Raw genomic sequence first — 18327 nt, 5'->3', positions numbered from 1 at the left:
CTCCCAATATCCCCTCTAAGCCTGCCCTCTGGCAGTGGAAAGCCATCCCCCCTTGTCCTGTCTCTCTCCATCTTTCCTGTGGGCTTCCTTCTGCTGCTGGAAGTCACCTGGACATCATCTTCCCGGCTGGTGGCAAAGCCCGAAGTTCACTCGCTCGCTCCCGTGGTTTATGTTGCCTTTTCTTGCTTTATTTCAGCTGAAGAAGAAGCAGGTATATGTTGAGAAGGTGGAGAAGATGCAGCAGGCCTTGGTTCAGCTGCAGGCAGCGTGTGAGAAGAGGGAGCAGCTGGAGCACCGGCTGCGCACCCGGCTGGAGAGGGAGCTGGAATCTCTCCGCATGCAGCAGGTACCCCTGGCCCTGCTGGGCTCCTGGGGGATTGCACCCTGTCCCACACACCAGAGAAAGGCAGTGCATTTCTCATCTTGGGTTGTTAAAAACCTCCTTTTTCACTAGTTAGGTTCATGGATTTCCTGGCCATTGTATTGCCTTTACCTGATTTCATTCTGTTTCAACCAGAGAATTTAGGTAAGGAGCAATAGGGGATCCATCCTGTGACCAGATGCAGAAACAGCCTCATAGCTACATGCTGATTTACCTTTAAATACCATGGTTATGTTATTTGAAATTATTTTTAAATTCTTCTTCACAGTTTGTGATTTTACATAAAATTCATTAACAACTGGCCTGAAAAGAGGCCCTTCAAAAACCTTTTGAATTTTAAAAAAGCACACAAGAATAAGCTAGCAAAGCCAATTCTATAAATGTAGTTGATGGAAATAGATGGGAGTTTCACAAAGACTGAATTGCAATAGAATTATGAGTCTTTTTGCAGTGAAAAGAATGAATGAGAAGTAGATTGTGCAGGTGTGTTAAGAATTGCATTAACTTCAGCCTATGTTAAATACAGATGAACTGTTGTGTCTGAATTTTACTGGAAAAGGATGCAGACCTGTGTTCTAAATCACATGTAGTTTCAGCTTACTTTTATCCCCTAAGTTCCATCTCTGCGTAGGAATAGATATTTAAATATTGGGGTTTTGCATTGGTTTTAGTAGGAGTTAAAGTAATTTGATAAATTTTTCTGTTACACTTTTGGAAGATCAGGTACTCTAAACCCCACAGCTTTTTACATTGAGCCTGAGTCAACACAAAAAATTGTTTTCCTGTCATGGTTAGAATTCTGAGCTCGGCATAAAGTAGTTAGTCTGCCCTATTTATATTCATTTAAACCATTTCTTTTATTTTTTAAGTCAAATGTCTTGCTAATCCCACATGAGACTTCTATATAAAGCTGCAATTTTTATTCATTGAACTATTATCTGAGCAAATCTCCACATTTCCTTACTTTTAAAGGGAGCACTGCCTGCCTTCCAAATCTTGCTTTAGAACTGAATTATTTCAGTCCCCAGCTCTACACTGACCATATTAATTTAATATTTTAATATTTTAATTTTCAAATGCTTTAAAAATATTTTGGATGTATTTTTTTGGAAGGGATGATACTAGTCAGTGCCTTGCTGATCACTTGGGAGTCAGTGTGTGTTATATCAGGCATTATGGAAGGGCTGTGCACATCACACCTGTATAGCACAGTCCAGCTCTGGGATGTATATTTGGGACTTTGGAAAGGCCCAAATATACATCTTCGGAAAAAAAGATACTTTCCATATACTTTTGGGAAAAAAAGGCCTTGGGAGGAGTATTTTGCATGGCAGGTATTTTCTTGTTAGCCTGCCCAACACAGCATAAAGCCACTGCATTTCCCTCTGGGGACTTTGTGTGACAAAAAGCAAACCAGCCAACCCTGAGCCTTCCAGCTGCATCCTGAGACTTGTATTTTTGTTTGGTTTGTTTTTTCCCTCCTGGGAATCAGCGTCAGGGCACATCTCAGGCTGCCAACGTCTCCGAGTACAACGCCACAGCGCTGATGGAGCTCCTGCGTGAGAAGGAAGAGAGGATCCTTGCTCTGGAAGCTGACATGACCAAGTGGGAACAGAAGTACCTGGAGGAAAGTGTGATGAGACAGTTTGCTTTGGATGCAGCTGCGACCGTGGCTGCTCAGAGGTAAATGGGGCTTTTCACAGGACTGGGATTATTTTCTTTTTCCAGTTCAATGTCGTATTTCCCACCCAGGAATGCTGTCATGCCATCCTCTTGTGATTGCTCACCCTGTGGTCTGAACAGCTCCTCAGAACCCTGCAAGCAAGTGGAGCTTGGCCTCTCTTCCTGGGAGCTGTGCAATTGCCAGCAATTAGAAGTGCTTTTCCAGGGGAAGATTCCTCCACATGCAGGATCCATTTTCCAGACTAGACTTGTTCTGAGCCATTCCTAGAAGCCGTTGGTTCAAAGGAGAAGAGGCTTGGGTTTTTTTTTTTTTTTTTTTTTTTTTTTTAAAACAGGAATCAGTCCTTGCTGAAGTCATGTGAGATGGGGTGAGCTTGGTGATTCACATCGTTCACCCTGAATGGCTTCCTTGTTCTCCAGAATGTTTTTGCAAATTACTTTGTGGTATTGTCTGGTTACTAACCAGAAGCATCTACTAGGAAATTCTGCTCAAAACATTCTGCTGTGTATGGAAAGCACTGCTTGTGGGGGTAGGGAGGGTGTCTGAAATTTGGTAACAAGTTCCCATTCCAAGACAACTGTACAGAAACACTTATTATGGCTGTGAATAGGCCCAAGTGCCTCAGCTGGTTGGTGAACAAGAGCTTTTACTGGAGTGCAACTCCTTAGCATTAGGTCTTGCTTGCATGTAATTTCATTGCTCACTAGTTTATGGTTCTGGACAGCAGATTTTATTGTAGATTGTTTCATGAGCCAAATCCAGATGGGGATGTTATCACAACTGGCTTCCCAGCTTGTAAGATCACACTGGAATTACAGGGGTGAAGCTGCAGATCTGCTGTGTTAGCGTTTAAAGACTTATCTTATCTTGCTCCAGAAGGAAGCTGTTATTTTAGGGTATTGATGCTTCTTGTGCACTGTTTTCCACCTCCCCAGAGATTCCCTAAAGGCTCCAGCTGCTGCTTGTGCTTAGAGGCCATGTTATATTTTCAGCGTGGGCTGATAAGTTGGGGCCTGGTCTATTGTTTATCATGGAGTGGGAGGGGATGTGTTAGGCCTGCTCAGGTTTCACTAAATGAACAAGAATGTTGTCCAGTCAGGAAAGAGCCTCTGCTTTTCCATTTCCATCTAGATTCCACTAATTCCAGTGGCAACCTCATCTACACTGTCCAGATTTCTTTCCCTTCTCTTTAACAGTGGAAACTGGCATCCCTTGGGAAGCTGAGGTTGCACGAAGGATGCTTTAGAGCCCAGGCAGGAACTGGGTCAGGTTGGGTTTCTTTGGTGAATGATTTTCTCATGCTCTTCCACATTCACAAGTAGAATGAAATACTCATTAGTTGGTTAGTTGGACTGACCAACTGTCACAGTGTTAACATGTCAGGTTTTATATGGAATCAGTCTGAAACTCTTTTCACCTTATTCCAGCTTGTTTGGGCCAAGCTGCTTAGGATTGCTTAAGAAACTTCCATGCCTTGTTCCCTTTGATATTCACATCCCTTGTATGATGCTGTTGGAAAGGGAAGGGAAAAAGCTTTTTATCTGAAGTTGAATAAAAGTGCCTGGTATTCCTTTCCTCTCCTTATGTCCTTGGATTTGCCTCCTTGATTATTTTAGAGTAGTGCAGTGACTCAGTTCAGGTGAGGCACTGGCCCAAAATGGACAGGAGGTTGTTGTAATGATCTGCATGTTTTTTAATCCCTCTTCACTAGGACACAAATGAAGTTAGGAGTTGGATTTTTGGAAGACACTGAGCCAGCTTAAACTCAAAAAATAAAATGGATATCCATGTTTGTTCCATTTGAGCAGTACTTTTGTGCTGCTGGGGGGAAAGCAGCAAACTTAGCAGGTCCTTCATCTGCTGTCCTGCTTGTTTCAGGGACACCACGGTGATCAGCCACTCGCCCAACCCCAGCTACGACACCTCACTGGAAGCTCGCATCCAGAAGGAGGAGGAGGAGATCCTGCTGGCCAACAGGAGATGTCTTGACATGGAGGGAAGGTAAACTGCACTTTGGTCCTGTCTGGCTTCTCTGGGACAGGGATTTGGGTAGACACCTCAGAACCAGAAATTCTTGTGTCTTCACCAGCAGCAGCAATGTCAAATGCCAGACACTCATTTGGCAAGGAAGTATAAACATAGCAATCCAAAACCTGTCTTGATACTGAGGGCTAATGCAAAAAAGTCTTGTCATAGATTTTTTTGCATCTAGCTTGCTCCTCTTCTCTCTTCAGGGCATCTTCATCAGACCCCAGGCTCCAGCCACCCTTTAACAGGTTCACAGAGCTGTTTTCCTGGGGTTAGGCCCCAGTGCAGACTCCCCAAAGTGTGTTAATTCTTTCTGTTGGTCTCGTGTCCTGCCCATTACTCTCAGGTTTGTCTCAGAGCTCTTTCCATGGCTGTTCAGAGCAGTTTCCAGTAGCCAGAGGTGGGTGCTGTACCACACACTCTCACATGATCTGCTCTGTGGGCCAGAGAGCAGCCAGTGTCCATGACAATCTCCTGGCATCCTCCCTCCACCTCTCCAAGTGCCTAAGGGAGCTCTAGTCACAGCCATGGGGACGCTGAGGCCTCAGTCCAGGGAGATGGGAGACACTTAAACTGTTCTTTTTCTTTGCCCCAAAGGATTAAGACCCTGCACGCTCAGATCATCGAGAAGGATGCCATGATCAAAGTGCTGCAGCAGCGCTCCCGCAAGGAGCCTGGAAAGACAGAGCAGCTCTCCTCCATGAGACCTGCCAAGTCCCTCATGTCCATCTCCAACGCTGGCTCAGGCTTGCTGTCCCACTCCTCAACGCTGAGCAGCACCCCCATCCTGGAGGAGAAGAGGGAGGACAAGAGCTGGAAGGGCAGCCTGGGTAATTCCCAAATACCAGTGGCAATTCTGATTCAGAGTCAGTGCTTGGAGGGGAGGCAGGAGCAGCAGAAGAGGATGTGTTGGACAGATAGAGCACTGGCCTGGCCTGCAGTAAAGCTGGCTGCAAGATGGGACACATTTGAAATAGCTGCTTATTTTAATCACTTCTGGGAAGTAGTGACTTCTGATACTCAGGCTCTGCCATTAAATATGTAAACCTTTATTCCCAGTTTGCCACCTGACTTTAGGGATGTCTGGGATACAGTTTTCAGGGTTCCCAAGCACTTGCTTTCAGCTGGGTGTTACAGCTGGATGATAGTGTAAGGTCTCCTTGAATTGGAGCAGAGATTTTAATCAGGATTTCTGTCCTGCAGTGCCTGCTGTGCCTGCACTAACATGACTCCTTATCTGGAATGGCTCAGCAGCATTGTTTTGAGTTGTAACAAAGCAAATCCCAGGTGATGTTTTTTTTCCTGGAAGAAGTTTGGCCCAAAACTGAGAGTAAAAACCCCTGAAATGTAAATGAGGACCTGTTGCAGGTGATTTCAGAGTGTGCAGATTAGTGCCCACCTGCACGCAGCAACATGGGGACACTGCTATTCCTCGGGTACCTCAGCACCCAGGGGAGGAAGGTGCTGTGCAAAGGCAAACCAGTGCTGCCTCCTGAGGGGGTGAGCACTTTCCAGGTCCTGGAGCCATCAGTGGTGCAGAGCTGATACCAGTGAGTTTTCTGTGATTGTGACATTTCCTTCCCTTTTCCCACACAGGTGTTCTGCTGGGAACAGAATATCGCTCTGAATCCATCCCCTCCACCCCCTCTCCTGTCCTTCCCTCCACGCCGTTGCTGTCGGCCCACTCCAAGACAGGCAGCAGAGACTGCAGCACCCAGACAGACCGGGGCAGTGAGCAGGGCAAAGCTGCTCCTTCCCCTGCAGCTCCCACCCCAGCACGACTCCCCAGCACCAACCTGACCTACAGTGCAGAGAAAACAGGTAAGAGAGCTCAGCCCCAGTCCCGGGGGGGACCCTGCCACCCACTCACCGTCTGTGGGGCAGCCCTGATGTCCCTTTCTCCCTCCAGGCAAACTGGGGTTAGTTTTTGTGAGGCCAAGTTGATTTCAGGGACAAGTGTGATTGAGTGGTCTCAAACTCACTGAAGGAATAAAAGAAAAGCCTGAAGACTGGCAGCATAAGCGTGGGCACACTGGGCAGGGAGGTGCAGCAGGATTTGAGAATTGAGAACAGGGACATGCAAATCCCTGGGCAGTCTCTGAGTCAGTGTCTGCTCTGAAGTAAGCTGTGAGTAGGATGTGGGGTTTAAACACATGAAAACGGGCTGTTCGAACTGGCTATTGCATTGAGTGGGCATCCAAAGCCAGGTGGACTCAGAGAGGGGGAGGGAGAAGGAGGAGAGGGAACTATCACAATAAAGCTGTCTTGGTATCATCCCAGTCACAGGAGCAACTTCAGCCTTGGAGATCCAGTTGACAGTGACTGTCCCAGGAGCTGAATTTGCTTCCCACAGAGCTCCCAGCTGGCAAGAGCTGCTCATTTTCCAGCCCACTCTGTCAAATCAATGCAGATTACACAACCTTGCCTCTTCTCCTTACAGACACATTACAATGCTGTTGTTCTTCATGGCAGAGAGCGTTTGGCTGGGCTCTGCCTCCTGCCCCTGCTGTGCTGTTTAATGGGTATCAAGGGAGAACAGGTCTGGTGGTGAAAATCTACCCTGACTGCATTGGTTTACATGCAGTCACTCCAGTTTTGCGTGGATTTGTGTATCAGTGGGAGGTACCCAAAGGGAATTTGATAAAATAACTTTATTTGTCTGTCTGCATACATGGGAATTGAATTTTTTAAAACTAAATAAGTTATTAGCTGTCTTTGGCCAATGATACAAGACTTAAAATGTTAATGTCATATTTCTAACCTCATTGAAGTTACGCCTTTAACTGTCTCTTGTTTTTCCTCATCACATAGATGGGCCACTCTTCCACTCCAGCACTCTTGAAAGAAAAGCCCCTGTTCAGACTGTGGGGCAGGACCTCCCAGATGGAGAGATGGTAGAATACCTCATCTGAAAGGCTGTACCAGGATCTGAGCTGGGATAACAGTAGCAAGAAAATTTTAAAAGACATTTTTATTGGGGAAAAAAAAAATGTAGTACCTGAGTAATAAAAGAACACTCAGCTGTTTGCTCTTGTATATTATGTCTCAAAAGTTTGGACAGGTTAATTTATAATTTGTTCTAAATTATAAAAAACCCCATAACACTTGTTCTTTGAAAGTTTCCCCCTTTATTCTTTAAGTACTGGATCTGTTAACATCTGGAGAAAAAAACTAGCCCTTAGGTGCACTACATCTGATATTTCATTTCAGTGTTTTTAAAGTCTCTTAAGCAGAAGTACCTGCTCTCACAGGTGCTGGTTACATGTCTAGCTTGAATGTAGTAAGGTGAGCTTAATGGCCTTAAAGTGATCAGAACCAGGGACATCGTTGTGACATCACTTAATGGTGTTAGAATACAGGTGTTCTGGGAAGCTCTGATAAATCTGAGCTGTGATCAAGGGAGATTTCCCTTTCACTTCCTCTTTCCTCTCAGTGTAAGAACTCAGAATAAGTGTTTCATGTTCACAGGCTGAAAATATTTCCATTTTCAGTGTAGTAACATTTTTTTTTTACTTCCCAAATTTCTTTTTAAATTATTTCATTATTAAAACAAACGACTCCGGTGATTAATGTCGCATTTCATATTTGTAATTCCTTTTGCAACATTTGCCACACTTTTATACTTAAATACTTTTTCAGTAATTTTTACAGTGGATAGTAAATAATATATTGCATTCATGTTTTACATAAATTAATAAGGAGAATTTACTGGCCCAGCCCTGATCTGTTAGATCAGACTTCTGACATCATAATTCCACTGGCTTTAGTGAAACTACTTCAAATTTACCATAGCTCAAGTGGGAAGCCCTGTTGTAGATGTAACAACTTAATCTACTGCATCTGTGGAGATCTTTCTCTGTAGCAGACTTTTTTATATTTCAAATGCCCTTCAACTTTGTATATCCCTCCTTTCTGGAGAGACTGGATTCTTTTTCACATAGCAAAGCCTCAGAGGTAGAGCTTTAAAGAGAAACTCCATGCAAAGGTTCAGATGGCAGATTCTCTCCTTTCAAAATACTTCTTTAATTCATCTGAGTGGAGAGAGCAGCTTAAAGAAAGTCCCAGAGGCATTACAGAAGAAAGTTACATATTTAAGTCATGAGGTTCACTTCCAGATTTTTGGGAACTAGCACAGATGCAGCAGTGCTTTGGTTACAGAAAGTGTAAGGAGATATTAAGACCAATAGAAGTACATGAGTATTTTTTTTTGTTACTGTCTTTGCATTTTATTAAAACACTTCAATATTAATTTCTGTTAAAACCTACTCTTTTTTTGTACTTGAAAATTAAAATATTTCATTAGGCAGTGGTCACACACTGGGAACCTGGCTAGTTTCAGCTTTCTGTGCAGCATTAGAGTAGCAAAATTTTCATTTCAGATCGTTTCACCCCAGAAATAAGGAAATCCAGCAAACAATTATCACAGTTAGTGAATGTCTTTAATTCCTGTTTGACACTACTGCTGTGGTGTTCAAATGAAATGGCCTTACCAGACCACCAGGGATCACAGGAGTTCCACAGTGGGAGGGGAGAGGAGGTGCCCCTCTCTGCACAGGTGGTGCCTAAAGGTCAGCCCTGAGCTTTCCTTCTGATAATAATCACTTAAAATCCAAGGAAAACACTTCCCACCGTTTCTAGCAGCTTTGCTGCTGGTTAGGGATCTTCAGGCCACATTCCCAGTCCTGCAGAAGGCAGAGGTGGCCAGGGTGGGCTGGGAGATGCACTGGCCAGGCACAAAGCCCTTCCATCAGGCAGCTGCAGAGCTGCACTGCCAGGCTTTGCCTGTCCTCTAGGACAGTGTCTTTCCAGACAGTTCCAGACCTCCCCTCCCTCTGAACCATTCGCCACTCTTTTCTAGGCACTCTGTCCACCACCACTTCATTCTCATCCCTGAGAATGTCTTGCTTTTATTTCTCTTGGCTTAATTCCATCCCACTTTATGAAGTAATGCCCACCCTGGATGATTTGATTTCTCTTCCTCCTCCACAGTTGTTGAGAATGCAGCTTTTCTCATTAGCTCAAGGTGTCCACCTCTTTGCCATTTCAGCATAAGTATCTGTATTATATTTTGTGGGTTTGGCTTAAAATGAACAAGGGAAATCAAATGCCATTGAGTGGTGGTATGAGGGAGGGGAGAACTATTTGAATGCTTTTCTGTTCCTTTAGAGTCAGGAAAAGTTATATTCCATCTTTACAAATACTTCTCAGCATCTGGAAAGAAGTTTTACGACTGTAGGGCTCTAAGTAAACAATTACAACTCACTTGGTTCACATAAATTCTAAAATGTCTGGGAAAATCTGGATCTTTTACAGATAAAACCTCTTTCTGAAAACTGATTTTCCTCGATCAGTATTGGCTGTTCAGGTGAAAATAATTGGTTTATCCTCCCTGCAGCTCACTGTTTTCAAGTGGAGGGCCCCACTGCATTTTATTTTTACAAATCAAAAAGGACATAATAGCTTTTTGTGAATAAAATACAGCAACTGTCTCCTTCAGAAATGGAAGCCAGGCTGTCTTTGACAGCCTGAACCATCAGGATTGCAGGAGCCTTGGCAGTTCCTTACCCATTGAAGTAATTCTGGAAGATGGTGCCGTTTCACACTGCTTAGGTTGGGCTCTCTGCCCTGTTTTGTAATTTCAATTTCTTCCAAAAAAGCAAAAACCCAAAACTTTGCAGTGGAAGTTGGAGGTCATTTTCCTGTGCTGACAAACTGGGAGCCATCAGGAATGTATTCTTCCCCTGGAGCTTCCTCAGAGCCATCCTGGTGTGAATGTAAACGAGCTGCTTGCTTTGAGGAAGATGTGTACTATAGTCTTTGGTCTCTGTACAGATTTTTATTTTGTTTTTAAAACAGAAACTGCTTTAAGGAGACAAACTGCACACCTAGTTCCTTTGCCTTCTGTAGAGCTTATTTCTAGTAGAAAGTGGTTTTAACAATGATTGCAACGACCTTTGCAAACCAAAACTTTAGACTAAGAGTTTTTCTTAAACTCGGATATTAGAAGCAGAATTGTAGCTTTTATAAAGAAAGCCACATATTCTTTGTAGAGCAAAACAAGAAAATGAAGTGTAGTTATTTTTCCTCTTTCCTTTCATTGCTTACAGAAAGGCCAAACTCCCAAGTCCTTCCCTTGGGCAGTTCCTTTGTGGTTTCACTGCTCGGGGAACTGCCTGAGATCCAGAGACTTTTGTTCCACCTGGCCCAACGTTGTTCTTAAATTAAAGAGCTCCTACTTGGCAGCTCCTGGGGGTTAGAGCAGCGACTTAGTGTCTGAGGACTCAAGGGGATGTGTGAGATGCTCCTCAGGAGTCTGCAGAGGGACACTGAGGTCACCACGTGTGCTGGGGCTGAAGTTCTGCCCGTGTGGTGTGTGCTGAAAGCTGAGCGTCGCCTCTGCTTTGGTTTTTGGGGCTGCCTGAGCTGGGGGGACTGGCAGAGTTTTAGGCCAGGCCCATTTCAAGGACACCTCCTGCTCCAGGAGCCCCGGCACTGTGCGGGACGTGTGACACCCGTGGTGGCTCCGGCCGGACCCAGGCTCCTCACACCAGACAAACCCGAACCCGGAGTGCTCAGGGCAGGAGCAGCCCGGGGTGGCTGAGCTTCCTCTCCCCGGGGCTGGCACAGCTTAGCCCGGCGTTCCCCTGCTGCCCTGGGTTTGCTCCGTGCCAGGGGTGGGGGACAGGGGGCTGTGGAGGGGGGGGAGGGTCTCTTTTCATGTATTTGTATAGGAACTCTTTTGTAAAAGTTAGTGTTTTTATGTCTAGGAAGTAAAAAGACATTGTAAAATGTAATTGTACTGTATTTATGAAGAAAATACATTTCTTTTCAAAAAGATCTTCTTCTAAGTTGGTTTTAGAGTTTGGTTTCCACCACCATCAACTTGGAGAGCTTTTGGGGCAAATGGCTTCGAGCAGTTTCCCTCCCAGCAGGGTTATGGTCTAACAGGGGCCCAGTCAGCTGCTTCTCTTTAGGACCCAAAATATCAAAGCATGAACTAAAATACTAAAGTTTACCATTTCACAACCATAGGGAGTGTGTCAAGAGAATGCTCTTTCCTATATAAATCTATATTGAAGTGAATCACGTGGAATTTTTTTCCCTTTATTTAAACCATCCAAGTTTATTTTGTAATTTGTGACTGAGCTGTTTTGTAATGCAGCTGTCGAAACAGCCCTTAAGTCTTTGAAGGTTTATGGCAGCTTTAATTCTAGAAAGAAAACAAAATAGTCAGTGTAAATATGCACTAAGAAGTCTTGTAAATGTTGTGTATCCATGTATTTTTAAAGAATGGATCCTGTGTTTTCAGCTTTTTTCCACTGATTTGCTTGTTTTGCGGTAAATTTGATTGGTAGGAGAAGCTTATGGAATACAAAACAAAAACAATCTTCACCTTCCCTCGTCCTCACTCCTGCTTGGCCTCTCTCTGGGTTTTCAACTCCTAATCTGAGATTTTACAGGATAAAGTAGTTGTCATTCCAGTCTCTTCCCTTAAGCATCCCGAATTATTTTTCCCCCTGGCCGGCCCTGCAGCTGCCCACAACTCACACCTTTTAACAGCCAGATTAGCAGCACTTTGAGCTGCGGTGACAGCCACCCCTCCTTTGATGCCTCGTCCCTTTTCCAGACATCTGAGGCCATCGGCACATGAGCAGCCTTCAGCCCTGTGAGTATTTTCCACATCACAGCCTTCACTAGACCCGTGTGCTTTTTGTTCCTGTATTGGTGCATTTTGCTGCCTCCTAATTTATCTCTCCCCTCTCATGGTGCTGTCGGAGGGAAGGAGCAGGGATTACTGGGAAGCTGCTTGAAAGTGGTCAGCCTTGATGCAATTTCACTGTTGACATTTGAGTTTGATCTTAACATAGCTGTCGCCTCCCCTGCTGTAATAAATACCAGCCTGACAAATCCAGGGGCCAGTGGTCAGCTCAGCACATCCATCCCCTCCACTCTCAGGCCTTTTGATGTTGTTTCTATAAATCTCTTTGGCGTGCCAGAGCAGAAACAAGAAGGAAAAAAAAAAAAAACAAAAAAAAAACCAAAACAAAACCCAAAACAAAACAAAACAATAAAAACCCCAACAACAACAACAACAACAAAAATCCCAACAAACCAACCTGGCCAGACAAAACCCCACAGCTCCAGTGGGGCCACAAGTGTGGCCCATCTGCACAGGGGTGTGAGATGAGTAGTTGGGCATTTCACAAGCCCATGTGGGCAGCAAAGATCCAACCCCTGCTCTGTGGGGAGCAGCCAGGAGCCACACAGGGAGGATTTGGGATTTCATTGGCATTCCACATGCCCTCACCTTTCCTGCTGCCCTGCCCACTTGGACTTAAACACCTCCCAGAGGCCATCCCTGTTCTGCTGCTGCATCTGCTGAACACCTGCATGGGAAAGGCACCTCCTTCAATCCCATTATCTGCTACTCGGCCTGCCAAGAGCTGGGGCTTAAAGGGGAATAAAAATAAAAAGGCTGGTGGTTTAGGTTTGGTTGGTTGGGGTTTTTTCCCCCCTCTCAGTTGGCTCCAGCCTTTAGATGAAAAAGCTCCTTTGCTCCAAATCCTCTCTAAGTGCAACGGAGGTAGTGGTTGATTCCACGCCAGCCCCATGGGTGGGAGGAGGGAGTTAGAAGCTAAAACAGTGCACAGTGAGTACAGCACATTCCCAAGGGCTGCATTATTCTATTTATTGTAAAGTCTTGCCTGCTATTGCTGTTAAACACCTCCAGAGAAAAGCAAAATTCCATAATGCCACAGGACCTTTCCCAGCAACAACTCTGTGCCTCCCCTTCCTGCTCCCCAAGGCAAAATTGGAGCATTTTATGTATTTTGGAGCATTTATCTGAATTCTGTAAGGAAGAATAATATAAAATGGCAGCAAAACACTGCCCCTGTAAAGGTGCTTTTACAGTGCTATTTATATATAGTGACGTTGGAATGAGATAATCTTCACTTTGTATTGTGGAGGTAAATGGGAGAGGAAATTTTTCATTGATGCCTTGCCAGAAGGAGCACTAATCTTTTAAATATAAGGCTTTTATACACACACACACACACACACACAAATACATACAATTTATAAAAACTGGTAATTTTTAGAACCTAATTGTACCTGATGAAATTTTCTTTTCCTCCCTAGTCATTTTTTTCAAACATAAATGGGAGGGTTTGGAACTTCATTGTGTCTCTACCGTTCTGTTTCCTGTTGCTGCATTTGAGAACTCAAAAATAAGAAAGAACCCCTCCTGTCTGCAGCTTTTCAGTTCATTATTTCAGTATTTTGAGTGTATTTTGGTTGCTTTTCCTTTCCTTGGTTGCTTGTCACCCCAGAGCACCATGGCTCAGGCAGGATGATGCCTGGGTCATATTCATTCACAGCCACAATATCCCTGTCTGCACATCCATTTCCTTTGCCAGGAGCAAAATCCCTGTCCTGTCCTCCTGTGGGAACCAGCAGCATTCCCCTGCTGGAGCACCCAGTCCTCCAGCACCTAAAAGAGATCCAAAGAGCTGGAGAGGGACTTTGGACAATGGGAATGCGGTGATAGAACAAGGGGAAAGTGACAGAGGGTAGGTTTAGAGGGGATATTGGGAAGCAATTCTCCCCTGTGAGCATGGGCAGGCCCTGGCACAGGGTGCCCAGAGCAGCTGTGGCTGCCCCTGGATCCCTGGCAGTGCCCAAGGCCAGGTTGGACACTGGGGCTTGGAGCAGCCTGGGACAGTGGGAGGTGTCCCTGCCATGGCAGGGGGTGGAATGAGATCCCAGCCTGTTCAGAGCCAAAACATCTGCACTTGGGCCCACCTCCACCTCTCCTTGCCCACCTGGGGACACAAGCCAAAGGCAAGAGGCCCGAGATGTCAGTGGCATGGCAGGAAGGTTGAAAGCAGAGGCAGAGTCCCTGAGAGCCTCAGCCTCGTTGGTCTGGTGTGCTTATCCCAACATTGAACCCTCTGCAGCCACATTATCCGGGATGTGGACTTAGGAGAAATGAGATTTGCCAAGGGAGAAGGGCTGGAAGACTTAATGAGCTGCCTGCTGGCACTCAGCAATTAGTGCTGGACCGTACAACCCAATTAGGGTACTCTTAACTTTAGTTCTCTGGAAATACAGCCATTAATATTACTAATAATTCTCCTGACCTCAAAGTAATTGCAGAACATTAAAGGAGAAAACTGTTTCTAATTAAGCAATTCCCAATCCTTCTGTTTTCCCTTTTTTCTAAGCCTCTGCTGCCCTCTCAGCCATCCTGGTGTGGGGCTTGCCTGGCTCAGAGATGGGATGTGTACTGGGGCGGAAATTGCTGTCCCTGCTGCTAAGAGGTGACATTCCTGGAACTCTTCAGCACTTAAAACCCCAAAGTCTGGACAAACCATAATCCTGCACTCTCTAAACAATTTCTGATGGGAAATCTTTCACTGCCAGATGAAGTCCTTGGAAGGAGAACCAGAAACTTCCACTGGTCCCCAAATCATGAAATCACAGAATGGTTTGGGTTAGAAGGAATCTCGTTCCAAACTCCCCTGCCATGGGCAGGGACACCTCCTACTGTCCCAGGCTGCTCCAAGCCCTGTCCAATCCAGCCTTGGACACTTCAGGGATCCAGGGGCAGCCACAGCCTCTCTGGGCACCCTGTGCCAGGGCCTCCCCACCCTCACAGGGAAGAATTTCTTCCTAATATCAATTTAAATTAAAGTAATTGCATTAGTGGCAACTGTGAACAACTCGTGAGGAGAAAATGGAGGTTAAAGCTGAGTAAATAAACAACAGGAGTTGGAGATGCCCAGCTGGCACAGCCATGTGCTGCAAATCAAACTCGGTTTGACCTGCAGAGTGAAATGGCTTTGCTGTGCAGACACAGTGGGCAGGGTCTGCTCTCCCCCTCTCACAGCCAAACCAAAGCTGCTGAGTGACACCCCACATCACAAAAATCCAAATGTAACCCTTCCCACAGCCTGTTGTGTAATGAAACCTAGATTTCTGTTTCATTTCAAGCACCAGGAGGAGTGAGGATAAGCAGCCATGCCAGCCCCACTCACGGGTGGTGGTTTGGTGGTTTAACCCTCAAATGCTGCTGCTGAGTCCTCAAAAAAAAAAAAAAAAAAAAAGAAAAGAAAAGATACCCCATGGCTGGATGGGAAAACAAAGCTCTTTATGGAGTGGCTGAGCAAACCAGGCTTGAATCCACCATGCACCACATGTGTAGGAAAAGGTTTTGATGCTAACACATGTATTTATTTGTCATAATTATAAACCAGAGGCTTGGGGTGCCTGGCCCACGAGGCATCTCCAGCACAGTGATGCTCTCTGTACCCCTCATTGCAACCACACAAAATGCTGCTCGTGGCCCTCCTCGGCAGGGCAGGTGTGTCAGTGGGCACCACCCGGCCCTCAGGCACTGGACCGGCAAGAAAAGCACATTTTGCAGAGTCCAGCCCTTCAGGGAGACCCGACTGAGCCAGGACAGGTCACCCTGAGACCCCCCAGCCACGGTGCAGGGGCTGCTGTGCCAGAGGCATGGCTGGAGCCTGTGCCAAATGCACCTTTCTGACTTCTTTTTTTTAACATGAAGGAAGGGAAGAATGGGATTTTGGAAAGCAGCATTTTTCCTCGAGAGGTTCAAGCAAAATACAGAAGCTTAACAGCAGGATTTGGGCTTTTGGGAACATTTCCACCTGCAGCTCAGCACAGCACGGAACATAAAGGAACTGACTGCTGACTCTCTCAGACATCCGTGCTTTTAAAAAATGAGCATTTCATGCTTCACAGAGCAGTTGAACGAGAGGCATGTCCCATTTCTCACCCAAGCAGCCCTATCGGTGTCCGCGCTGCCGGCGCCGGGGATGGACAGCGCTCCCGGCCCCGCCGACAAACAGATCGATAAGGGAACGATAAGGGAACGAGCCCCGGGGCTGCAGGTGCCACAAGGCAGCCGCGGTTTCACGGACTCGCCAAGACCCTTATTAAATTCATCAGTGCTTCTGAAAGCAATCGGTGCCTCGCTGGGTCACACACAGCTGCCGAACGCTGCTCTGAAGGAGGCAGGAGAGGCAGCGCTGCCCTGCAGAGCGGGCGGGGGCTCTGTGGGGACGCCAAGGAGCAGGGAAGCCTCAAATGTAATTAACTTTAAGGAAAAAAACCATCAGATCAAACCCACCCCGCACCCATCTCTTGCTGAGCACATCAAAACCTGAGGACGGAGGCTGCACACGCTGTGAGAGGACAGATGAGTTTTGCCACCGTGCCACAAAAAAAAACCCTTTGCAAGCAACGCAGTACTGAAATGATGTGGGTCTGGGGGCAGCATCTTTGTGAGCGAATTTCTGGAGTAGCTTTGCAGTTCACCATCTCACGAAGCAGAGCCCACACCCATCCCTGGGCAGAGGTCAAAATCGGGCAGGTGCCCATGGCCTGGGAACGGGCACAGAACGTCCCTGTGGGTGCCCCAGGCTGTGCCCACATCGCCTGGCTCATGCCAGCTGGTCCTTTCTCCTCACAGCCTCTCGGGCCCATCGTCCTTTAGTGACAGGACAAGGAGGAATGGGCAAAAAATTAAAAGAGGAGAAATTTAGGTTAGATATTAGGAAGAAAATCGTCCTGTGAGGGTGGTGAGGCCCTGGCACAGGGTGTCCAGAGAAGCTGTGGCTGCCCCTGTATCCCTGGCAGGATCCTAAGCCCAGGGTGAACAGGGCTTGGAGTAACCTGGGACAGTGGAAGGTGTCCCTGCCCAGGGCAGAGTGGACTCGATTATCTTTAAGGTCCCCTTCCAACCTTTAACATTCCACGATTCTACCAAACCCAGCCACAATCAGCTTTTCTTTCGTGGTCTGGCCCGACACAGCCATCCCAGCGCCACCGTGCAGGGCCTGGGGGTGTCCTGGGACATCACGGCCACCTCCAGTCCTGGAGGAGCCCCTCGTGTCACCTGGGTTGGGTCGAGGGCACTGCTTTCCGAAAAACCTCTAGATGGCAATCGCTCGCAGCGCTGCCGAGCCTCTTCCCGGAGCTGGCTGGGAAAGCTGCCTGTGGAGCCACGCTGGCTTCTGCAGCCTGGAGAATTGATGCTCTGAGCCCGGTGTCCTTTGTCAGCATCCCTCATGTCCTGCTCCCTGCTCCACCCCTTCTCCCGACCTCCCTGCCCCCGACGCGGGGCTTTGGGAGCGACAAGCAGGACGAGCCACCAGCCCTGACATCAGCTCCTGTGCCTCACAGGGGACCAACACACCTGGAGAAAAGTAATCAACTCACCCAGTTTATTCCCAGCTGGCTAGGAAAGATTTTCTCGTTATATCCAAACTTTAAAGTGTATTTTAAAGTGCAGAGTGACTGGCCAAGCAAGGAAGACTTTGCGGGCTCTCTTGCCGTGGGTGCCAAAGTGGGCTGAGCCCAGGGCACCCGGATTTGGCCAGCCCCAGTCTCTGGGTGCTGCCTGTGGGGCCGTGGGGGACAGGGACCAGCGGGGTCCTGCTGTGCGAGCTGAGACTGGAGCAGCTTCAAGCCAGGAAACCGCAAATCCCGGCTGTCCCCGGCCATGGGTGCAGTAAATTGTTTGCTGGTTGGCATTTGTTGTGTTCAAAGGAGTGCTCCCAGCCCCCGGGGCCGCTCACTGCGGCTTCCAGGCAGGTAATGGGGCAAAGATTGCAGCTTTCTCTGCTAAAACGCAATCACAGCCGACTTCAGCCTCAGGGATGGGAGGTGGGGAGAAACAAGAGTCACTTTCCAGCTGCGGTTCTTCATGCTCACACTTAGGCACTGCTGCTCCCTAATTTCCACCGGCGGTCCCTGGGCTGCTGGGGGAGCTGGGGGCCAGGCAGGGGCATCAGGGCCCTGGGTTTGCTCCTTCTGCTGCCTCCTGCCTCCAGCTCGGCTCATCCCACAGCCCCATCCCACCCCACTGCCCGCCTGTTGGTTTTCATAGCTTTTACAGACATGGGGCAACTGAGAGGTGTTTTAAAAGATTTTATTCTATTATCAGTCTCGATGAATAGTGAGACACAGGAGATGTAAAACTCAATGCCATTCCATCAGAAGTTAATTTATTTTTTGGTTATAATATTTTATAAGTGTTTTTTTAGTTTATTGTTTTTTGTTTGCCCCACCTCTGTAAAAGCTATGAAAACCAACACCCACCGTCCTCCTTCAGTTTCAACAACTTTTCCACAAATACAAATACACTGAAGGTTCAGATTTTGTGAGGAAGGTGTCCGGGCTCTTTCTGCCCCCCAGGTGCTGC

The 18327-nt window shown here is 46.9% G+C and overlaps 1 protein-coding gene across 2 annotated transcripts in view; it reads left to right on the top strand.

The window, feature by feature from the left end:
- AMOT (angiomotin) overlaps window positions 1-10931 on the top strand; it is a 60123-nt gene extending 49192 nt beyond the window's left edge. For both annotated transcript variants that reach the window (XM_053990264.1, XM_053990263.1), the window contains exons 8-13: window positions 197-346; window positions 1875-2065; window positions 3945-4067; window positions 4692-4924; window positions 5691-5915; window positions 6906-10931. In XM_053990264.1, coding sequence (XP_053846239.1) covers window positions 197-346; window positions 1875-2065; window positions 3945-4067; window positions 4692-4924; window positions 5691-5915; window positions 6906-7006 — 1023 coding nt within the window. In that variant the 3' untranslated portion in view covers window positions 7007-10931. The remainder of the gene's footprint in view (window positions 1-196; window positions 347-1874; window positions 2066-3944; window positions 4068-4691; window positions 4925-5690; window positions 5916-6905) is intronic.
- The last annotated feature ends 7396 nt before the right edge of the window (window positions 10932-18327 follow it).

This window comes from Vidua macroura, chromosome 14 (assembly GCF_024509145.1).
Source record: "Vidua macroura isolate BioBank_ID:100142 chromosome 14, ASM2450914v1, whole genome shotgun sequence".
Lineage (NCBI taxonomy): Eukaryota > Metazoa > Chordata > Aves > Passeriformes > Viduidae > Vidua > Vidua macroura.
The sequence above is the reverse complement of the archived record's forward strand: the minus strand, read 5'-3'. Positions and strand labels throughout refer to the sequence as shown.